At 42.1% G+C, this 25,018-nt stretch overlaps 1 protein-coding gene across 2 annotated transcripts in view; it reads left to right on the top strand.

Annotated features, from left to right (window-relative positions):
- Window positions 1-25,018, top strand: part of cpt1a2b (carnitine palmitoyltransferase 1A2b) — a 45,826-nt gene that overhangs the window by 8,326 nt on the left and 12,482 nt on the right. For both annotated transcript variants that reach the window (XR_013934356.1, XM_080447720.1), the window contains exons 2-13: window positions 43-185; window positions 3,627-3,766; window positions 5,801-5,978; window positions 7,134-7,235; window positions 7,439-7,576; window positions 7,713-7,790; window positions 8,371-8,478; window positions 10,155-10,242; window positions 10,964-11,159; window positions 13,178-13,366; window positions 13,579-13,684; window positions 20,448-20,564. Coding sequence is in view for 1 of the 2 variants with exons in the window: in XM_080447720.1 (XP_080303846.1) it covers window positions 45-185; window positions 3,627-3,766; window positions 5,801-5,978; window positions 7,134-7,235; window positions 7,439-7,576; window positions 7,713-7,790; window positions 8,371-8,478; window positions 10,155-10,242; window positions 10,964-11,159; window positions 13,178-13,366; window positions 13,579-13,684; window positions 20,448-20,564 (1,581 nt within the window). In the remaining variant the exon portion in view is untranslated. The remainder of the gene's footprint in view (window positions 1-42; window positions 186-3,626; window positions 3,767-5,800; window positions 5,979-7,133; window positions 7,236-7,438; window positions 7,577-7,712; window positions 7,791-8,370; window positions 8,479-10,154; window positions 10,243-10,963; window positions 11,160-13,177; window positions 13,367-13,578; window positions 13,685-20,447; window positions 20,565-25,018) is intronic.

Below are 25,018 nucleotides of genomic sequence, written 5' to 3'. Positions count from 1 at the left end.
GTTGTGGTTGTTTTCCTAAGTTTGTCTGTGTGTTTTCTATAGTGATGGCAGAGGCCCACCAGGCGGTGGCGTTCCAGTTCACCATAACCCCCGAAGGCATCGACCTACAGTTGTCCTACCAGGCCCTCAATCAGATCTGTCAATCTGGTCTCCGCTCCTGGAAGAAACGTTGCAGCCGCATGAGGGTAAGGCTGAGAGTGGGTGATCACTTTAAGTGTGTGTACTTCTATCTCTATGAGGACCGGAAAAGTACTCTCAAGGACAGAAAGATGAAAGTAAAAATGTATTTATTGAGGACATATACTTTGTCATTTTCTAATTTTAAGCTGATTTTTTCTTTTCTTTCAAAGAGACATTTAGAAGCAGGTATTGATGTCCAAAATCAATATCTTGGACAGTTAGGGTTATGCCAGTGTTATGTACTTTAGCATTTGTCGGGGTTGAACCTGTGACCTCTTTGACCATGTACACAGAATATTCCTCATGCCAGTGACTGAGGAACATAAGGAAGGGATGTCAAACTGCCAGCCCACGGCCAGGTCCGGCCTGTAAAGGGGTCATAATAAATCCTGTGGGATGGTTTGGGTGAAAAAAATAATATTGTATTGTCCTATTCTTTGTGCAAAATAGTATTAGAGCCAAGCCTCATACTACCAAAAGGTTTCACTACATTTATAGACCATCAGGCTTTTGATTATAACCATAGTAATGCCACCATGAAAAGCTGTGGACACTGCAGGTGGAAATGTCCTGTACAGGTAAGTGATTTGCATTGGTTAAAATAAGTGTTAAATAGCTCTATATTCTGATAGTACTCATTGCTATAGAGTGTTTGTTCAGTATTAGGAGTCTCCTTGTCTCTCCACCTCTTTATTAAACAGAAAATGCATTTTCGTTTCAGTTTCAGTTTCATTTCCAATTTTATCCAACCAGGACAGAGAACTCAATCAGGATATAGATTAAACAAGTGAAATTGGAAGTGATGACACTAAGAAATTAGCTGACAAAATTGGAACTGGAACACTATACAAATTAAGCTTAAAAATGGGTACTTTCTCCTGATTGGCTGAGATTCTGACACCTACCGAAAATTTTATTTTCTGTTTATTAAAGAGCTGGAGAGACAGGGAGACATCTGTTAATGAAAAAACACTATAGCAATGATTACTATCAGAATATAGTATTTTAACCTTTTAACAAAATACTTTTTGTTTTAACCAAAAAATATCACTTACCCTACCTTTAACAAAGCAAAGTGTTGAATGCAAATAAAATGTGTAGTATAAACATTCTCATTTAGGCCTAGCCCTGAAATCAGTAGCCTAAGAATGCTACTCATCAATTTTGTGTAATGTTACAGAATAATACGACAGCATTCATGCCTTTGAAATGATGAAATGTCTTTCCCAGAGCAACCCAGCTCATTTGCTCTCTTTGTACTGTTCGTGACTGCGTGTCACTCGCAGAATTAATGACAATATGGGCAGGTACAAGGAACAAAATATCAGGGCTGAAAAGGGAATTTTCTCTCAGCTTGAGAAGGAATTTGCTCACGGCTTACGTCGATGCAGCATCGGGTGACTGATACTGACATGTAAGTGAAAGACATGACATAATGTATTATTGAGGTTTATTGTGAATAAATTATTTGTTGGCCTAGCAATAACAGTTAGAGGCTAACTGTGTACATGTCAGAGTTTGTTTGTTGGAGGCAGGCATGGCTCATGAAAATTACTTAGATGCACATGTGTAGCCTACCTTTACAATTTGTAAGGATGGAATTGTCAAAGCTATCTTAGGCTAAATAGTTTTTTTTCTCTCATCAACTGGTAGCCTACAACTGTCTGCAAGTGAACACGATCATATAAATGATGCTTCCTCTTGAAATTCGTGAAATGGGACACTTTATAATTATAGCAGAGAATGATGAGAGCAGGGTGAAAAAACAAGCTGACAATGAGCAATGAAGGCCCTGGTCGCACACACTTCACATTATTTTTGTCACTTACCTAAATTCCAATCATGAATTCCCTTACACAATACACATGCATGAATATAATGTTATCAGTAATGTAACCTCAATATGCCCGTTAATAATGGCATATGCCTTTCATCGTTCTAGTATTTGTGCAATGAAATTGTACTCGCTATTTGTGAATGGAATATCACTTTTGAGTTGTGACAGTGTTGTGCGAATCTCAGTAGGAAAAACGGTAATGTTTCTGTGTTCGCTGAATAAATGAATTGTTGTGACATCTTATGAGTGTTTTGTGCATTGCGACGACGGCTCCTGCCAAAGACATAAATTACAAGGATAGAATTCCCTTCTGTGTACGTGAAGGCTAATGACGCTGCCCTAACCTGTACCAACATGTTTTCTTTCCCACTTCTACGTGCGAGTAGTAAGTACACGTGTCGACCAAAATATGTGTGGGGAATGTGGGGAAAAAGGGCAGGGAGGGTACCCTGCCTTTTTCCCCCCACATTCCCCACACATTTGTTTTTAATATTTAACTTTAATTTACAATGGAAGTGACCGATGGTCACATCAGGCTTAGTCTCGGGTGCAGACTGTTGCCTCCCACAATTTTCAAATGCTTCCGTCATACAGTCTGGAGCACGGAAGCTCTGAAAAAATTATCAGGGGATAAAGCGGATGTGACGTAAAGATATTTTAAAATATATTTTCGTGAATGGAAATGACGAATGGAAGCAGTCCTTTCGGGATGTGTAGTTCCAGACTCTACAGGTATATAGCATTCGGAGATTGTGGAATAGTTGTCTGGCTACGAAAGACTGCATTGGGTTGAAACCTTGCCCAAAGATGGAGTCATAGATCAGTGGCTCCCAAACAGTGGGCTGGGACCCATTTTTGGGTCGCGGACCCATTTTTATGGGTCGCGAGTAAATGCGAGTAAATGTCCTATATTTTGTTTCTTAAATTTGTGTCTTTAATTACAATTTTTGGGCAGGAACCCCTATTTGTAACTATACCTTTCAGGACGGGAACCCCTTTTTGGGGTTCTTGTTGCTATGTACAGTATATAGCAACATACAATTATTTTTGAATAAATATAAAAAAAGTTTTTCAGTATCTTAGGTCAGGATTTAGAAGGCGTTTTTAGAATCGGCCTCAGGTCTAAATGGGTCAATTCAAAAGATTTTCAAAAGTGTCCGCAAGAAATTCAAAGTTTTTCATTCATGAAAAACAAATTCAAACGTTTTTAAAAATTTCATAAATGTAAAATCAAAAATACTATAAATTGGGGAAAAAAACCTTTTCCAATCTACAAGCTTGTAGATTTGTTTGGGAAGAAAGCACAGTCATAGATGACTGACTGTCACAGGCTGGCCACATGAAGCCACACTGTCTTGTTTTCTAACAGTATGCTGTCACTGCTAAAAGGGATAGATTTTGAGTTGAATTCCAAAATGAGATACTCTGATTCTCACTCAAAATTATCGTTGACATGAAAGTAAAACTCAACCCTTTTCTTACAAAGGAAAAGCATTGTAGTTGAACTTAATACAGTGTCTAGTTTTCATGATTTCCTGCTTTTTGCCTAGTGTAAACAGGAAGTTTTTTCAACTTGACCAACGTTGTTGTTGTTTTTTGTTGTTTACAGAACAGGGTGATTAAGGGTGTGTACCCAGCTAGCCCCTCCTCCTGGCTCTTTGTCGTCATAGCGATCCTAGCAACCATGTACATGCGCTCAGACCCCAGCATGGGGCTCATCGAGAAGATACAGCAGCACCTGCCACTGAGGTATGGAGAGCCACACACACACACACACACACACACACACACATACTGTAGATGTTTGGTTTCCCAATCCCACGTGGGAGACCTGTAATTTGAATGGGTTTGAATCTCAGTAGTTACACATGCAATACCTACTGTACCTTTTGGCAAGCTCCAGTTTGGAACCAACAACCTTGGCCTTTTTTTAACGCCCTTTTTCTCCCCAATTTAATCATTATGCCAATTAATTCCTCCCGACATACATTTCTCTGTGTTGTCACTGCTGTTTGCTTCTACTGGCTCACCTGCCAGTGAGGAGCCCCCCGGGAGGACGTAGAGCTTTCGTCCTAGTCGTCCAACACTCCTTCTGACAGGTGCCACCCCAGCCCGTACTTGGGAGTACATGATATGACAAATATCACCCTCCCCAACCGGCTTCCTTCCCCCGAACACGGTGAACCAATTGTGTTCACTCGACAAAGCCGGATGCACCGGTGGATTTGAACCCCCACAGGCTCTTTACCACCGTGCCGTCCGAGCGCCCACCGTGGCCTTTTGACAATGCAGTGGGAGGGTGAGCTGTTGCCGCATTGGTAGCCTCGATCTCCAGGCTTTTATTTTTTAGTTTTGCTAAAAAATAAAAGCCTGGACCAACGAGTTGATGTTTGCCGGGCATAGGAAGTGGGAGTCATCCTCAACCAACCAGAGTGCAGTGGGCGTACCGCATTGGTGACTCCGGAACAAACTTGGAAGGAAAGCATGTTGCTCAGCATGTGTTAATGCCCCCCGTGACTGGTGACTGTATGTGTATCAGAGTAGACGTCTACTACACCCTCCCAAAATTAACATGTAGGGGGCTTGGCAGTGACAGGGACTATACACGTGGGGGGTTACTAAAGTTTTGGTAGAAATACGTGGGGGGGAGAGAAGAAAAGCTAAAACGGTTGCTAAAAAATAAATAAATTAGTGCACAACATTGCAGCTCTTGATTTAATGGTAAACTTGTGTGTTATGTGCAGTCAGTGTAAAGCTGTGTGCAGACAAGCGTGGGTCTATCTAGAGCAGAACTCGAGGGAGGAGAGAGAGAGAGCCGGTTCTATAGAAGAAGGAATTCCATATTGTAATGCTGATGAGTCAGCCCTGGTGCTGCACTTGACCTTTCCCCCACTTTCCATGGCATTCGATACACTCTATACTGTACAACTGTAGCCCTCCTGTCATAGCTGACTCAGTCACTGTTTAATTATCCCATTTCCTTGCATGCACATGCATATACCCCCCCCCCCACACACACACACACACACACACACACACACACACACACACACACACACACACACACACACACACACAGTGAGGAAGATGCCCTGGGCTGAAAGAGGCACTCCACATGTATAGGTCTATTATATTTGAATGTTTAATATTTATCTAAATGAGGGTGCTGTGTGTGTGCAACTGTGCATGCGGTTACACACACACACACACACACACACACACACACACACACACACACACACACACACACACACACACACACACACACACACACACACACACACACACACACACACACACACACACACACACACACCTTAATTACCCCACCCTGATAAGTACTTACATTCTTGTGCACATACTTTACATGGGTAGAGTATGTACAGTAGGTCTCTAATTTCAGATGCAATTCCCCATGTGGCCAACAGATGTCACTATGTCTCCATCTAAGTGATGACTATTGTCTTGTTTTTCTAGGGCCTTGTGTTTTTTGTGTTTTAGTTACAATTCCAAGTACATGAATGATCTATACAGTGGTGGGAGATAGTTGAGACAGGCGTTTTGGACACTGGGAAATGCTAATACCGTGTGTCTTTGGGTTCCTGATAGATCCTGATAACGGTTGTTAAATAATTCCTGTCATGTTTAAGGGGAAACTGCATTTGTTATAAATTAATTACAAAATGGCAGGTCATGGTCAATACCTTTTTTTGATACCTCTTTTTATGCCTGCCTCAAACTCTCCTCTCCCTCTCCCTCTCCCTGACTCCCCCTCTCTTCCAGCCTCCATGCGACTCTGAGTTCCCAGGGTCAAACCATGCTGTCTGCGCTGGTCTTTAGCACCCTGCTGTGGCTCTCTCTCATCCTTACACTCCGCTTCTGTCTCAAGCTGCTCCTCTCCTACCATCGCTGGATGTTTGAGCTGCACGGCCGGGTGTCCAACACCACCAAAGTCTGGGTGGTAAGTCGTACGTATGTGTGTGGTGTGGAGGAGGGGGGGGGGGGGATGAACTCGATCAGGGGTTCCCACTTCCCAAACATTTTCAGCTCAAGGTCAAAAGACAAATGTGGTGTCTCCCCAGGACCCTAACTTAAACATTATGAATTAACCACTTAAAGGACGACTTCACCCATTTTCAACCTATCTTCATAAAATTGATCCTCCCTAATGCTCATTATAATATGGTACCTTTTTTTTCCCCCTACTCGGTCTGTGTCTCAGGGGAGGGCTGTAGACAGTTGGAAATAGCAGAACTACAAGTTCATAACATGTTGTGAGCTTGTTGATCTACTATGTTCACGATTTTCTTTTTCAATTCCGGAATATTTTTGAGGAAAAAAAGGACATTTACTCGCGACCCACAAAAACTTGTCTATGATCCAAAAGGCTGGGGTCACGACCCTATGTTTGGAAAACATTGAACTACTAGATGATGAAGTTAACTGCTGTCGTGTCCGGCCATCAGTGACGCATAACTGGGCGTTTGAATAATACTACAGTAGTATCTCCCAAGGAACTTCCAGTGGCCAAAGGAAACACCATGTTCTTAAAGACAACACGGGTTTGTGTCCTGCCGATGACCTTTTCTCTACAACCACACCTCTCCTCTCTCTGTATCTAAAGCCAGTGGTGTGTTGGTCGCTACACGGGACATCATGGCGTTCCACTGGAACATTTTCACCTCCCTAGATAACTATAACATACAATGGTTGTAGTTGCCGTCAGTGGCGATTTTATAGAGGGGGATTGGCCAGCCCATCTGGTCTTTTTGATTTATAGATTTTATTTTATTTTCTATTGATTCATTTATTAATCTAAGTATTATTTAATTCTCATATGGATTTGTTAGCATAGAAGTGGCATTAAATAGATTTATCTAGATGGTGTCTACTTACAAGCCTGCCAGGTATACTTAAAGGGATAGTTCACCCCCAAAATGACTTTTTTTCTAGACAAAGTAGACTCTTCGAGTCTCCTACCGGAAATACACCCGTCATCAAATTGTGTAAGTGTATAATGTGATTTAAAAAAACAAGTTGGATAATGATCTCCCTCTGTCTCTCTGTCTCTCTCTCTCTCTCTCTCTCTCTCTCTCTCTCTCTCTCTCTGTCTCAGACTTTGTTGAGGCTGCTGTCAGGCAGGAAACCACTGTTGTACAGTTACCAGACATCTCTACCTCACCTACCTGTCCCTGCCATCAAGGACACATTGACCAGGGTGAGCGCGCGCACACACAGGATTGGTGCAAAATGCATGGAGTGCCATGTAAACTCTCTCTATCAACAGTAGTAAATACTACTACTTTAAACTCATAATACTTTTAACTCATAATAATACACAACAACATAACATTTAAAACATTTTACAACATGCTTTTAACAATCAGCTTATATAATTGGCCCCCCCTCTGTTTCTCTCAGTACCTGGAGTCTGTGCGCCCCCTGCTGACTGACCCAGGATATGAACGGATGGCTGCGCTGGCCAATCAATTTGAGGCAAACCTGGGGAACCGCCTGCAACGCTACCTCAAACTCAAAGCACTGTGGGCCACCAACTATGTGAGTTTGTGTATATATATATACACACACACACACATACACACACAACCACACAAATACAAATAATACACACAACTACACAAAACCACACAAATATACACACACCTATAGACATCTACATGTTTGTTTGGCACAGGTAAGTGACTGGTGGGAGGAGTACATCTACCTGAGAGGCAGAGGTCCCATCATGGTCAACAGTAACTACTATGGCATGGTAACTACTGTTATTACATCTGTTACTACTACTATGGCATGGTAACTACTACTATTATTACAACTATTGCTACTACTATGGCATGGTCACTGATATTATACCAACATAAGTTAAAAAAAAAAAGAAAGTTCATTATTCAGAAGACATTTTGTAGAATCCCCAGAAGCAAAGATTTGAATTAAAAATGTTTGCTTTAAAAATATATATATTCAAAGATTTGCACAAATTACTGCACTATGGCCATGTAACTACTTCTAATTACCATAACCACAACGTCTGCTGCTATGTCATGTTTACTATGACCATTAATACCACTGCTGTTACTGCGGTACTATGGCAATGCATCTACCATTACTACAACCACTATTACTATTAGAACTACGATGGCATAACTTTTGACATTATTACTGTTATTACTTGTACAATTACTACTGTATAACTATTAGTAACCACTACTTCAACAATGAATTGGAGGATGTAAACCGTTCTCTCCCTCACTGCCCTGTTCCTCATGTGTCTCTTTTCCTCCCTTGTCCCTCTTGGCCCCTCCTCTCCCCTCTACATCGCCTCCCCCTGTCAGGACTTCTTGTACGTGACCCCCACCTCCATTCAGGCTGCCAGGGCAGGTAACACCATCACAGCCCTGCTGCTCTACAGACGCAAGGTCAACCGAGAGGAACTGAAACCTGTAAGTGTGTGTGTGCGTGTGTGGTGCAACAGTTAATTGAACAAATTGATTTAATCGATTTATAAAAAATAAATCTGTTTTAATTAGGGCTGGGACTCGATTAAAAAAATTAATCTAATTAATTAGAGGCTTTGTAATTAATGAATCGCAATTAATCGCATTTTAATCGCATATCAATATTTGACCTGAGAACAGTGAAAAGTAATTTTTTCAAATGGATTTTGGCATACGTCTTTAAGTACATGTACTCAAGAACTGTACTTAAGTACAATTTTGAGGTATTTGCACTTGACTCTCGAGTATTTCCAATTTCTAATACATTTACTTCTACTCCAGTAACTCCACTATATCTCAAAGGCAAATATTGTACTTTATACTCCACTACAATTATTTGAAAACTTTAGTTACTAGTTACTTTGTAGATTTCGATTATTATTATAAAACATACCATGTAACCATGTGAAAATAGCAGATCTACAAGCACAAGGCATTGTGAGCTTGTAGATCTGCTATTTTCCACCACTGGAGGCTGGTAGAGTGTGTTGTTACTGATGTTTTATAGTAGTTTAATAATCATTAATAAAAATCGCGCGCATGTGACCCGCACCGCATCGTGGAATCCCCCCCCCCCAGTGCACCGCCGCCCCCTCCCCCTAAACGGGACACACACACACACGCGCGCGTAGGGGGCGGGGCATCTATTACAGATTCTGATTTGCCCAGCCAACATTATCAAGTCATGTTTTGTATCATGTTTTCATGCACTGTGCTGGCTGCAGTTAACTTTGTTGTTGCGCACCAACGTTGTTTGGTGCGCTGGTAATATCGGTCCGTCTGAAACTCGTCCAGTGAGAAACGTTCCGCGGTGCAAAAATAGGTGCGATTAAAATGTGTTAATTTTTTTAACGCGATAATTTTTCTGTAATTAATTGATCGAAATTAACGCGATAAGGTCCCGGCCCTAGTTTTAATAATATAACTGATTTGGGGGGGGGGGGGGGGGGCACTAGATGTATTTATTTATTTTATTTTCCTTTTTTACATTAAAAATGTACTTGAGTAAAAGTACATAAGTATTGGCATCAAAATGTACTTAAAGTAACAAAAGTAAAAGTACTCATTATGCAGAATGTCCCATTTCAAGTTTTCAAATTTATAAACATCTTTTGAAAATAGCAGATCTACAAGCTCACAATGCGTGCATCGCAACGCATTGTGAGCTTGTAGATCGGCTATTTTCAAATGGCCGAAATGTATATAGGGCTGCAGGGGTTAATGTATGTTTTGTAATAATAATCAAAATCTGCAAAGTAACTAGTAACTAAAGTTTTCAAATAATTGTAGTGGAGTAGAAGTACAATATTTGGATCCGAGATGTAGTGGAGTAGAAGTAAAAGTATTGGAAATACTCAAGTAGTACAAATACCTCAAAATTGTACTTAAGTACAGTACATAAGTAAATGTACTTAGTTACTTTACACCACTGCAAGCAGGTAGGCATTGGGTGCCATTTTTATAGTATTTGGTATGACTCGCCCAGGGGATTGAATCCCGACCTCCCAGTCCCATGGCGGACACTCTAACCACAAGGCCACTGAGATGAAACACACATCCAAGCACAGGTTTATTGATCGTATTCTTCTTCATCCTCCCTTCCCCCACTCGCTCTCTCTCAGTCTCGTGTACCTGGTACCGTCATCCCTCTATGTGCTGCTCAGTGTGAGAGGATGTTCAACACAACACGCACGCCGGGAGATGAGACTGGTAATGCACACACACACCTTTATATGTGCACATATACGTGTGTAAACATCCATACTCAACCATATACATGCACATGCAGTCACTCAAAGCGCGCACATGCATACACACAAAATTGTAAAATGACAGAGGAAGCCATCATTATGAGGCCAATGGTCACCATGGCAATTGAAATCCTTCAACAGAAGGATTTCAAAAGGTGCTATATAAATTCAAGCTATCATTATTATAGAACAAACGCGTTGCAGCCCACAGACATCATCAGCTGCCTCTCATCAGCTACTCTCACTTTAGTCTAATTCAGGTTCAACTTAGTGCAGGCGTTCCCAAGCGTTTCCTTGCCAAGGACCTCCAAATAGCCAAAGCCTCTGGCGGCGGTCCCTCTATTGTGAAATGGCTGATCTAGAAGCTCACAGCGCTTCACACTGTGACAGCTGTGAACTTGTAAATGGGCTGTTTTCCGTATTTTTTAAAATGGCCACATTTTCTTCCTTTATTTTTCCTCTCCTTAACAAATCTGTGTCTTAGTACATATAGAAATGTCACTCTGAAAGTATGAAAATACACTCTTTTGTTGCGTAGAAATAATTTCACCTGGTTCACTTAAATACTTAAAGATTACTGAGGATCAAGACTGCAATTACTGTGACCATAAACCCTCCTCTCTCTCTCGGTCTCTCTCTGTCTCTCTCTCTCATATACTGTATCACCATCTCCCCGCCAGATGTACTACAGCACTGGCAGGACAGTGAGTTTTTAGCAGTGTATCACAAGGGTCGTTTCTTCCGTCTGTGGGTGTACCTCGCCGGCCGGCTGCTGTGTCCGCGGGAGATCGAGTACCAGATCCAGCGGATCCTGGATGACCCCTCACCCCCACAGCCTGGAGAGGACAAGCTGGGGGCCCTCACTGCTGGAGACAGGTACGGGATAAGTTGGCTTGTAAATTGGTCAGTTGAATTGTTGATTGATTAGTTACTTAGTTTGCTGGTTAGTGGACTATTTTTTCCCCCATGAAATGACTTTTTTTGCTAGCTGGCCAGCTAATTTGTTAAATGAAAACGGTGGACCGGTGGTTCAACCAATCACTGATGCAACCGACCGCCCTGTCCCCTCAGAAGCTGTCTGAGGCTCGTTTATTGCTTGTTTTTCACCTCAAATGATTTGTGATACATAATCTTATGTACTGTTTGTCTGCATGTAATTTGCATACAGATGTGAGGGTAAAATATTTTATAAAAAAATAAATAATAATCTCTCGCCAGTGTGCCAGTCATCACCCTCTCCTGTACCAAGGTTACCTACGCCTGAATGTATTACTTGAATGTAGAGTGAATGATTGGAGCGTTGTCATAGGGAAGGGACAGCTAGACATCCTGTAGCCTGGTAAACCCTCCCTCCGGAAATCTCAATTCCATTTCATTTCAGGAGTGAGTCTGGCATGATCCGCCTTTCTGCAATATTGGCTCTGTATGCCAAACGGCCGGGCCTATCAGCGTCGTCGCTCATTGTTCTGTGATTGACAGCTTACGTTGGCCAATCAGGTGGCGAGTTCGAGTGAGCCCAAAACACGAACGGCAGCCATCTTTTTCTTGTGCGGCCAATTCTCCGCTATTTTTTTTACTTCAAAAAGCTCTCTAACTTCTATTTTGAGGCACGGAATTTACTTATAAGATATCGTTTGGATAGAATTTAGTTGTTTAACTTCATATATGTGGTCAATTAATCATGACAAAGCCTATTTAAAAAAAAATTATTAGAGAACCGGTAGGGGCGGGCAGTGACACCATTGTACCCGAAAAAGGCAACCCATTTTGGGTATGGCTGTCTCAAAAGTCCCGTCGCGTCACATTAAGACTGGTGAACTGCTGATTGGCTGAAGGGGAAAAATTATCATTGGCTGAAGGGGTTGTCAGTCAACGGTATTACTCCCGCCCAACTCCAGCACAGCCAATATTGCAGACAGGCGGATCAGGCCAGACTCACTCCTGAAATGAAATGGAATTGAGATTTCCGGAGGGAGGGTTTACCAGGCTAGACATCCTGTGTTAGATTAAAGTAAACAGGAAGCGTACACCGCTTCCTTACTTATCGGCTAACTTTCATCATGTGATTGCATGCTGTTTGTGTATAAGACAAGTTGTGAAAGTTCCTCAACTCAATTTATCTTCTACAAACACCACATGCACTCTCAACACAGACTAAAGGGCCAATACCAGATTTTGTGGGTCCGATCCCTATTTTTGGAGTCCTAAACCACTGATTAATGACATTTTGACCGATATTCTGTCTAAAGGTTTTTCTAAATGATAAAAAAAAAAGCATATTTGCCTAAAGTTTCTGTTTCAGAACATTACATTTATAAGCAAACAAGAAATATATGATTCACAAAGTGAAGTAAAAAGAGCCAATCTACAAGCTTGTTGATTGGCTATTTTTTAAATAGTTTTTTGAAACTTTTTTATTCATCAGGGACTACCTCATTTTCGACAAACTAAATTATATTTGTATGCAAGGCCGAGGCGCCTTTGCACAGAAGATACTGGAGGTATAAACAAACATAAGGACTATCTAATTCTCAGCACGGACTAAATAATATTTTGCAAGCACGGCTGGATTAGCATCCCCAGGGGCACTTGATATGATGGCACTTATCTCTGGCATTGCATTTGTTTAAGTAATCTTTCGTTTACCTAAGGCATTACTGTTGTATTGAGCGGATGGTGTATCATTTAGGAATAACAATAGAAAAAATCAGAATAGATATTGGATTAGTTTTTTGTACATTGCACTCCCCTTTGGCTCTCTGTCAAACATTATGCTTAATGTTTCTGATTAACAATGTTGCCCTTTTATTTGTTTGCGTGTTTGTTTATAATATGTATGTGTGGTGAATGTGTGGTTACTTACTGGTGTGTGTGTGTGTGTGTGTTCCTGGCAGGATGCCGTGGTCTCAGACTAGAAAGTGCTACTTCAACTCGGGGGTCAACAAGCGATCATTGGACGCAATTGAAAGGTCTGCTTTCTTTGTAACCCTGGACGATGAGGAGCAAGGCATGATGGGAGATGACCCAGCGGGGAACCTGGACCGTTATGCCAAGTCTCTCCTGCATGGGAGATGTTACGACAGGTGAGGGAGGGAGGGAGAGAGAGAGAGAGATGGATCGGCTCCAAGTTTTTAACTTTGCGCCATGTGACTTACGATACGTTCTGAAATGAGTCAAACTTACAGTATGATACACTTCCCCCTTCTCTCAATCTCTGGTTCTCTCCTTCCTCTGTCCCTGCCCGAATCTCTCTGTCCTCTCTCTCTCTCTCTCCGTCATTCTCTGTTTCTCTCAGGTGGTTTGATAAGTCATTCTCCATTGTCATCTATAAAAACGGGAAGAATGGGCTGAATGCAGAGCACTCCTGGGCTGATGCACCGACAGTAGCACACCTCTGGGAGGTGTGTGTGTGTGTATTTCTGGATTGTTTGTACATTTATTTGTGTGTGTGTGTGTGTGTGCGTGTGCGTGCGCGTGCATTTGTTTCATACTTTCTTGGAGGGATTCTGGAGTGATTCTGCATCCACAGGTTTGTGTGTGCGAGTACAGTATGTGTGCTTTTGCGTCTCTGTGTGTGCATGCACAGTATGCATTTGTGTGTACAGATGAGGTCACAGTCTCATACCTGTAGTATGCCACTATTTAGTGAAGTGTTGGCGTGTTTTTGTAACAATAGTGTTTTTAAGTTTAGGATTTTACTAGTTTTCTACCATGAATAAGCTAAGTATTTTTATTTTACTTATCCGTGTACGTTTCTTTTATCACCATGCAATACCCATTGTACAGTACGGGCACACACACCCACGGGTAGTTACATATTATGGGCATGTGACGTGCCAATTTGTCCTTAATTGAGGCTGGTCATGCCGCGTTATTGGTCTGGTAGTCCATATATGGGCATATCATATCCAGATGTGTGCTTTTGTCCATGTCCTGTCCATATATGGGCATTGGACCTTGGGCGTGCCCGCCACAGTAGAGCTTAAATCGGGCCTAAATATGTGAGCCCGGCTCGACCCAGCCCGACGGAACGTCAAGCCCGGCCCGACCCAAAACCCGATACATAATTGACTAATTGGGCCCAGCCAAGCCCGAAACCCGTCATTTTTCTAAACAAGCTTAATTGCTGCATACAACCTTTTTTCTCATTAAATCTTGATAATTCGTAAAGAACAGGAGTCATTCTACCCTTTTCCAACTGTCTTTATTTTTTTTTTAAACAGTTTGTTGCAAATTCAGCAAATAGGGCTATAAATGTATAAAATTACACGGCCTCCGCTAAATCAGGCAGCAGGCGCCAAGCGCAGTATAGCGCGCACAAAGGCCAGGCAGGCTGGCTATTATAGTTACAAAGTTCAAAACATTTCTATTAGGCTATACAAAAGTAGCCTATTTAAACAACAAACCAACAAACCAAAAAAACTTCTGCTTAATAGCGATAACAATTAAATTGTGTAGAAATATTGACTCAAATCAAACTAGGCTTATGCAATATGCACCACTAGGTCTGGAGGACAATTTAACATTCGTTCGTGTTTACAAAACTTTTACATTGTGCAATCTTAAATGAAATCTGGGACTCTGGGCACATGAAATTAGCCTAGGATAAATCAAATAAAAGCCAAGGATAACGACATGCATGAAACATATAACATGAAAATATATATATATATATATATTTGATGAATAGCCTGCCCTGAATCATAACTAAACATTTCCGGATTAAATTAAATATCAAAATAGGCTAAACAAATAAAATAACCAAAATCTTTTATTTTTGTCCAACACAAAACTCTTCTTCTTTTCAAATTAACACGTGTTCTTCTTAATATTCCCAACAAGTCAGCGCACGCACGGCAGGGCCTCGCTCAGGGCAGGCCGCAGGCCGCAGCTACGCAGCAGCGATTGCGAAGCAGCACAGCAGCTGAAGGGGGGAAAAAAAAAAGAAAGAAAAGATAAATGAAAATGATACAATCACAAGAGAGTGAGACTAAGCCTACATTTAAGGCTTATAATGCTTAGTTACCAATGATTAATTAAAGGCTAGAGGCTACAGTAGGCCTACCTACTCACCAATATTATAAGTTGTTATGTAGAAAAAGGATGGAATCCACTGTGGACGATTTCAACGACGTCCTCCGCTCGGAGATGGTTCTGCCTGCGGCGCTGAAAACACGTTCACTGGCACTGCTGCTGGCTGGGATGCAAAGCACTGATCTAACCAACCGTGTCAGTTTTGGGTACTGTGCCTTGTTGGCACTCCACCAGCCAAGAATATCTCTTTCATTGTCCATGACAGCCGTCTGGGCAATATACAGATTCACCTCGTCAACTTCTCCCTCGTCTGCGCCTCTCTGCTCATTTTCCCACTCCGCAAACTCAGTGTCCGCATTTTGGGCCGAAGGAGCCGGTGTCCCCGCCGCAGCCTCTCCATCAGTGTCATCATCTCGTGCTGCTGCTGTAGGCATGGCTCGGAGAAGAGTGCGGGTATGCTCGTAAACACTGTCCCTGTCCGATGGTGACATCATTCTTAGCTGGTTAAATTTAGGCCAGAGGAATGTAGCGACTTTGTGACGGTTATCTATTATGATTTTACGAGCGAGCCACTCTTCGTGCCGTTTACGCACGGCGGCCTGCTGGGCTGAGTCCAGTAGGTGGGGTTGACAGTGGCGTTTGAGTCTCTCATGCCAAAGGCACACAAGATTGAGCGTAGGATACTGGTCTCCCTCGAGTTCCTTCTGTGCATCGTAGAAAGGCCTTAGGAAGTCTACTAAAAAGCTCAGTGTGTCAGGGGCTATGTTTTCGATCCGTGCACTCTCTCCGCGCGCTTCCAGTTTCGCATGGAGCTCATTGTAAACGTCCTGAACAGAGGTCAGTGTGAGGAAAACTGTACTGAACCGGGTGTCCCCCATTTGCAACAGGGTTTTGGACAGTTGAGCTGCCAGCCCAGTCTGTTTAACATACCTCACTAACTCTTTTGCAGCAGTAAGTGTCTGTCCTATATCGGGAGCAACATCCTTCTTCAACTCTGCAATGTCAAGTCCATGGCGTAGGACTGTGTTGAGTACGTGGTCAATGCAATCGAGTCGGGTGTATGGACGCAGAGCGTACTTAATGTTAGATCCCTGATCAGTAACCCACACAATTCTGCTCAGAAAAGTAGCATCAATGCCAAACTTTATCGTTAGCTTGTTGACAATCTCCCGTCGGATATTCTCTCCGGTTTTTGGATCTTCCAATGGGAACGCAGCTGTTGACAATGTTTTTGTCATAAGTTTCATCTCCTCTGTTATGAAATGGCACGTGATCGTCAGATAACTTAATTTGCGGTAATCGTCGGTCCACATGTCTGTTGTCATAGCGACAGTGGAGCCAGCTTTGAATAAACCCTGTAGTGTCTGTGCCAAGGATTCCCTCCTCTCTTCTGCCATGGCATTACACCTCTTTGCAATTGTAACGTTGCAAGGCATTACTGAGCTAAGTGCAACTCTCCCGTGCGCAGCCCCCACGTTAATGAGCTCTTGTGCTAGATCTTCAAAGCCCTTTCCATTCACGATATTAAACGGCCTAATATCTTTACAGCAAAAGCTGACACATTTATCTGTGACATTTTGTTTCACCTTTGCGGGCAAGGCTTTAGGGGCAGTTGTGAAAAACGATGACACACTTGGTTGACTTGCCTCGACCGGCAGTCCTCCAGATTCACACCGATCTCTGTGCCTGTTAAGCGTGGAAGTCCCTGTGTTTTTGCTGCTGTGACGGAGCACAGTTTTGCAGCTTTTGCATTGCACAAAATCCAACTGATCATTGTTCTCGTCATGCACTTTGTCAAAATAGTTCCATACATCAGACTTTAGTCTTTTGTTTTCTTGCACAACTACACCATAATCACCAGATGCCAGTCTCCTTTTAACTTCACCAGAATCCACTGTTTGCTCCATTTTTCACCTTTGCCGCTTTTCTTTTTGTTATTGTCGTTTCCCGCTGACAGCTCACAGCTGACGTTCAGATCAACGCATCTGACAGGTTATTGGCCAAGGCAGGTCATGAGGGAGAGGGAAGGGGCGGGGGGTGACACACACATGCACACGCGCGCGCAGTCACACACACACACACACACACACACACAGTCACAGTCAGTCACAGCACACACACACACACACACACACACGGAGTCAAGCGCACTTTTAGCGCAGCTTACAACAGTGTGTCAGTGACAGTAACAGTCACAGACAGAAGACAACATAACATACCGCGCTTATTGTTGCTTTTTGTAAACACAATAGGCAACTAAATTAATACAAATTAATTAATATAAACATTTATTTGTAAAAAAAAAAAAAAAAAAAAAAAAGTGTTATTTTGTTGCTTAGCCCAGCCCGACCCAAAACCCGACAAATACGTGACGAATTGGACCCGGCCCGTGCCGACGGGCCGGGTCGGGTCCCGTCGGGTTCGGGCAAAAATCTTAAGCTCTACGCCACAGTCAGACACACATCACCTTCCACAACATAAACTTTATATTGTAGATAATGGAGATGCACCGATCAATCGGTCGCCGATCAAAATAGCCTGTTTTATATCAAACTGCCCGCATCGGTGACCGGCCTGGTCACTGTCATAAATTCCGATTTTATGCCGGTTGTGTCAAATTGATACTGCATGGGCACTGCGCAGCAGCAGCATGATGTTCAAGTCGTGCAACTCAGTAAACATTAGCAAGTAGCCCATAGTGACAGCCTACAGATGGTGCTGATTACCTTTTCAAATGTAAGGATACATATATTGAATATATGTTTTATGGAATATATGATATTCCATTATTGCAGCATTATAGCCTACTCAATGCCGTGACTGTCGGTCCGTCAATCGGAGAATTTAACCCTTTAAGGCCGGGAAGGGAACGCATGTGTGTCATTTTAAGATTTATTTGGCTATATAAAAATAGCAGATTTACAAGCTCGCTATGAGCTTGTAGATCTGCTATTTATTTATTTTTAATCGTGAAAATGTGTGCAAATCTTTAGTTTGAATATATATATACTTTTTTACTTATGTTGCTATATTATCAATGGTTTTCAAACTTTTTTCATGTCAAGGACCCCCAAAATGTATTTGTCCACGGACCCCCTCCAATCTAAAAATATTTTGTTCCAGGGACCCCCAGAAGCAACGATTTGAATCTGAAAAGTCTAAGCATCTTCCAACAACAACTCAAAAAGACGTTGTGGTCATGATATCATCCATCCACACCGCTGGATTAATTCCTGTGCCGTCTAGACGTCTTGTCGTCTATCCAGCTGTAGCCTATAAAAGTCTCGTCCGAAAGTTTAACAAGGTACACTGAGCAACAGAGAGTAGTGTAACATTTTAAGTCCCTATCCACCTGTTTCCGCGGGAATTTACTGGAGCAAAAATCCTGTGTGGGAAACATCCTGCGGGGGGACCGGAAGTAGGACATAGCGGCTCAGTGTGTTTACATTTGCCAGCAGAACGTAGCTGTACTGCGAACGGGCCTTTTGCATGTAGTTGAAGCGCAAGGGGGCGGGGGGCGGGGGGGGAGAGAGTCAGCGCACTGAAGTCAAGGCACAGACTACTGTGTTGTTGACGGACAACGGATGCACGCTTATGAGAAACAACACAAATAAAACCTGGCAAAACAGTTGCGTGCATTAGCGCAAGATGAGGATAAATGAAACATTCAGTCTAAATGTCCAGCAACTACTACCAATACTTTTGTATTTGAAACCTTACATTTCTCTAAATATTATAAACTCTTAGGACAGCCTAATACAAATATAATTTATGAAAAGGCTACTATAGGCTACAGTGAAGTCGGACTGAATGACTGAAACGTTTTTTTCTTTTTTAACTCTCTTGGTGATTATCTGGCACAGTAGTTGTGGATTAGCAAACTGGACATTAATGTTTCCTTTTCGCGTGCGAATTACTGGACATTTAGACTGAATGTTTCCTTTACCCTCATCTTGCACTAATGCACGCAACTGTTTTGCCATGTTTTATTTGTGTTGTTTCTCATAATAAGCGTGCATCCGTTGTCTGTCAACAACACAGTAGTCTGTAGTGTGCCTTGACTTCAGTGCGCTGACTCTCTCCCCATGCACCGCCCCCCCGCCCCCTTGCGCTTCAACTACATGCAAAAGGCCCGTTCGCCAGCTGCGAACGAGCTTCGTTCTGCTGGCAAATGTAAACACACTGAGACGCTATTTCCTACTTCCGGTCCCCCCGCAGGATGTTTCCCACACAGGATTTTTGCTCCAGTAAATTCCCGCGGAAACAGGTGGATACAGAGGTTAAATGAAGCCAAAACTGAAGCAGTGACATAAGGTAATCATTTGCCTTTGATATCATTGAAAGGCAAGAGACTAGACTAGAGTGACATACGGTACATTTCTCACCTTGAAACCTATTAAATGCAGACATGCATGTACGTACTGCTACAGTATGTGTCTGAATTGGAACACCTTATTTTTTTATTTTAGCTTTTAGTCAAAATAAGAAAACAATTTTGCATTAAGATAAGATTTTGTTTGTTAAAAAATATTAACATTTAAAAAAAATAACTGATCTCAATATGGACCCATAATACGTTTTTCCATTATCATGCAGCTCTATAACAGTGACACAGCAATGGTACCAAAAAAAAAGATATAGGCTACAGTAGTATTCTTTTTCAAATTCTTCTTCTTTTTTTCATCCCTTTAGGCCTTTCGTTGCATAGGCAGCGCATCAATATTATAGCCATATGATATTAGACTGGATTTCGCTTGTCATTTTGGATATTGTACTATTGTGATATGGCGTAAGTGTTCTTGGTTCTTCCAGTGTCCTGGTTTAATCTTATTGGTACTCTGTATTTGCGAATACACAAATTAAGTACTTGTACTCTGCCTGAAAAAAAATTCATTGGAGCAACCCTACTATATAGTTCTTAGATAGAAAATCGGTATTGGCAGGTCAGACTTGTAAAAAAAACGGGAATCGGTATCGGACAATAATTTTGCAATCGGTGCATCTCTAGTATATAAGCAGAATATTGGCCTACAGACTGTATGAAAGGCCTATATGATGGGTAATACACTTGAAAGTGAACTTGATATATCTCTGTGTGTGTGTTGCTCTACACTTGTTCCATGTCTCCAGTTCACTCTGGCCACAGATGCCTTCCAGCTGGGTTACACAGAGGACGGACACTGCAAAGGAGACATCGATCGCTCTCTGCCTCATCCACAGCGCCTCGCCTGGGACATCCCATCCGAGGTACTATACACGCCCTGGATGTTTGTGTGTACGTGCACATGTTCCTTTTGCGGTGTAATGTGTATGTATGTGGGTACGTGCACATGTTCCTTTACGGTATTTTGTGTACATGTATGCAAGTATGTACTGTACGTGTGTGTGTGTGTGTGTGTGTGTGTGTGTCTGTGCTTTGCATAACTGTGCATGTGTACGTGTGAGATACTAAGGTAGACGTGGCTGGGTAATATGCCTCGCTGAGTGGCATGATGGGAGGACTTGTCAGGTGTGGTTTGTTATCAGGCGTGGTCTTCCCTCCTGCACATCGGTTGTCTCAACTCCATTAGATTCGTTATTCTTATTGTTTCATCTTTTGCACGAGTACAATTCTTTTGGTTTTGGTTCCTCAACATTGTAGCAGCAATAATGGTAAAGAATGGCAACACTAGTAAGGAGGAAAAAGCGAAGTAATAGAACCCTTTGATGTGTGCATGGTTCCTACTTCTACATTATTCATGTGTATGTGCGCACATACACAGAGGGTAGTTTTTTTTTTTTTTTTAGACCGAACCAGGAAATAACGTGATCCAAAGATTTACTGCTCCATTCACTTCCTGGTTAAAGTATTTGGGAAATATTCCGTATCTCGGCTCCTGTGTTTTACTATGTATTTTTGGCGAGACATGCTATTTTCAACGGCGTATGACAAGCAAACAGGAGGTCGCGATGACATTTTTTTTTTCTCGCGGAAGCACAGTGAAACCCTCCGTGATTAGCAACCATCCGATCATGCTGGAGATGAATATTCTGTGACTACTTGAAAAGGTCAGAAAATCGTAAAAAATGCTGGCAGAGGCTGCAGCCTGTTTTAGAAAACCCCTGGCAGTGAATGTGTTAACACAGGATTGCAACATGTAGCAGTTATTGGGCACAGGTTGGCTGAGGAAAAAGGTTGAATTCTTGAACCTACAGCAAGCACATGCAGGACATTGACACCAGTAGTTTGTTTTTATATCCCTGTCAGCAACGGGTCGTATTATTACTGTGTGCCCTTTGTCCGTCCGTCCGTTAACATTTCCTTGACATCGCTCTATCGCTGTCATTTGCAGTCCAATTTGCCTTAAATGTCATACAGGAGTCTAATACCAAGATGGCTTGAACTAGTTCAGCAATCTGCCCACGGTCATCATACATGCAAATCGTATAGTACCATCATGAAAAGTCATAGATTTAACCATCTATTGCAACAAATGGAATACCATTATATTTGGCGCTGATGGCTCTGCTCTTAAGATGCTCAATGATTTACAGCAGCATGTTAAGCTACTGTAAATCAGTGAGCGCGATGCAGGAACCCTCCATGGGTAAAAAAGAGCAGGCCCAAAGCGAGACATTAATGTCTAACCTTTGAGTCATGCAGGCCCCCCCCAAAAAAAGCAGCTCTAGAGGACCCTGGTCAACTCTGTATTAGTCTATTAAGCATAGACTGTTTGGGATACTCAAATAGCTGAACCTGTGGGCCACATTACAAAAATGACAAGGGGCCAGTTGATAAAATGACAACATTAATTGTGTACTTTGTTTTTAACGAGAGACATGGCAGATTGTCATTTTGGTGAGTCCAGTTTCCATTCCTTTATATAGCAGCTAAAATGGATGTGGATTGTGGCAATTGTGAAATGCTGTTCTTTGTTGCAGTGTAAGTTCTCAACACGTGCGTTTGTTTTTGTATATCCGTTGTCACGGCAACCTAGCTGCTGCGAAATGCTGTGCCCCAGAGCGTCTTTATTATTACATAATGCTGTAGGTAAACCTCGACCAGTGGGTCAAATTAGTCGACTAGTAAAAATCACTAGTCGTGAAAGCCCTAGCCCTGCAGTCCCTTATAGTTTGTTGGCAAGTGTTCTGCCCTCATGGCTGAGTTCCTTTTCATCAATCAGATGGTATTGCGTGTCAGCAGTGTTTGTACTACTGTACGTGTGAGAGTGAAATTGAAAGTAACAGGGAATTTCCCTCACATTCCCCATATCAGTCACTTCCAGTCCCTACATTGTTTTCCAGATGGTGTAGCATGCGCACATTAATATTGCTGCAAATGAGATGTTGAACCCCCCCAGAGATTGTCTGGTTTGAAAGACTAGCCACGTTATGTCTCCACCATCCTCTGACCTCACATCTTTTGAGCCAGGCCAATGGCTATATGCAACCACTGATTACTTCACTCTTAAGTGAACTACTTCCTTCCACATACTTTGAGCTTGAAACTCGGTTCAAACTTTAACATGTTAGCTTTTAAGTGTTTAGTGTGGATGTATTCAGATGGATAGAATAGAAGATAATAATCTAAGTAATAAGAAGAGTGTTGCAGACTGTTACTGCCTCATTGTGTGCAAATGTTAAGGGGTGTGTGTTTGTGAGAGTGAAAATAAATAATTATTTTGTCTGTGGCCAACCAAGAAAACTTTCCAAGAGAGTAAAATACCCTCACACTCCCGTTCATATCACAGAGACACACCCTAGAATAGTAAACACTGATAGAAACCATAGAAAGGGGGAGGTAGTCTAAATATTTAAACATGCACAAACTTGCTTTCGTCTATCTGTCTGTCTGTCTCACCTAACACACATATCTATCTCACCTAACACACATATCTATCTATCTATCTATTCCGTAAGTGTTCAACATGTCTGAAAAAGAAGTCCGTGAAAGTGTCAAAAAGAAGTCATTGAGTTTGGCACGTGTACCGTGGGGTCTTGCTAACGGAAGCTGCCAGAACCTCAAGAGCAGGTCACAGCATGTCTCTATTCTCTGAATGCCAAGCATTGTCAGGGTCTGGGCTAAGATGCATGCATAGCGTGCCTGAGGCTCCATGCAGGCTCTGATAACTTCACTACTGGAAATATAAACAATGTAAACTAGCTTTGGCTTTTTAATGTACAATCCATCACGTTGGTGTTTTGTAAATGGTGACATTGTTGTGATTTATTTTTTAAATAAAAGCCAATATGTCAATAAAAGTATTCTGTTCTACTACTGGAAATCACTGGAAATCTCCACTGGCAACTGCTGAAAAATAGCAACTGCATGGCCTGAACAAACTTAAAAAGTGACTGCACAGTGTCACTGCCATACCTCTGGAAGGGTTGTGTGGGTTCTTGCCAACTACTTAATCAGCATTAAAAAGCCCAAAGTAAACCACCAGTGGTCGCTTAAAAACAACTGATTCAGCCAACCTTAACAAAAACAAACGGGAGATACGTGACCACCCCACACTGTCACTGCTATACTTATTGTCTCCACGGCGGCCGTAACAAAAAACGAGAGAGGGGCTTCACCAGCTGATGGCTGTTCAGATGGTTATTAAGCTCCAGTGACCTTTATGATTACTAGACGAACTCTCTACCCACTCGGCTTCGGCCACCCCAGAGAGAGTGCAAGTGAAGCTCTAGTTGATTATCACAGATTTGTGCAGGCAACAGTGCAGACAAAGGTAATTGGTTAAATATTCTTCTGACACAATTGGAAAAACATGTCATAAAATAGAACCAAATACATTGTTTCTGTAAAAAAACAGAATATATGATCTCCCCTTGATATGAAAATGCCTGCATATAGCTGGCCATGGATACAAGTACAATTGTAACGTGCAGTCATACATTTCCATGACGGTGGCTACATAGCTAAAAAGAACACATCTTTCAACCACATGGCTGGTCTTCATCAGGGCAAGCGGTAACTCGTCATGAACACTTGTTTCTGTGCAATGCACATTTCCTGTGCTGAGCTGCAGCAGATGTGTTATGTAGGTGGCGTGACTGTTTCCATCAGAAACCTTGAGTGCATATATTGTCCGTGTAAGTCAACTGTCATGCTGGTGGGTGTCGTATGCACTGGTATGGTTTCCGAGCAGAGAGGAAACTGTCATGGCTATCTGCTCTTTCATGCCTTGACACTTGTGCATTTTGTAATTCAGTTGTGTCTCACCCCACTCAATACGTCTCACCCCACTCAATACCATTCTTTCTATTGTTGCCAAATTGATTCATGATGATTCTTGCATCTGTGACAAAGTTTGATTATTATAAGTCTGAAAGATGTAGCTTTAACGCAGCAGTCGTTTGGCGTCTGAGTATTTATGGCAGAAATCCAGTATCATGCAAGCATGTGTTCTAATGCTGACATATCTACCTGTATTTCTCATGCATTTTGAAAATATTGTAGATATATAAAATGCATTTTGAGTTGCAAAAAATATAATTAGAGGTATTATTATCTGTCTGTCTGGTTGTCTGATTGATCTCACACTTACGTAGCATGCAGTGGTCATTTTCCATGACCGGACCGGTCAGACAATCATTCATTCTGCAGCTTGGGAGTCTTGGAATGCTGTTATTTCTGCAAGCATTCACCCTACATTAACGAGCTTAAAAGAAATTGTATTGTCTGAAGAGTGTAATTTTCTGTTACAACTTCATTG

This window comes from Gymnoscopelus braueri, assembly GCF_963280865.1.
Source record: "Gymnoscopelus braueri genome assembly, chromosome: 13".
Taxonomy (NCBI): domain Eukaryota; kingdom Metazoa; phylum Chordata; class Actinopteri; order Myctophiformes; family Myctophidae; genus Gymnoscopelus; species Gymnoscopelus braueri.
Note: the sequence above shows the minus strand (reverse complement) of the source record. Positions and strands in the feature narration are given on the sequence as shown.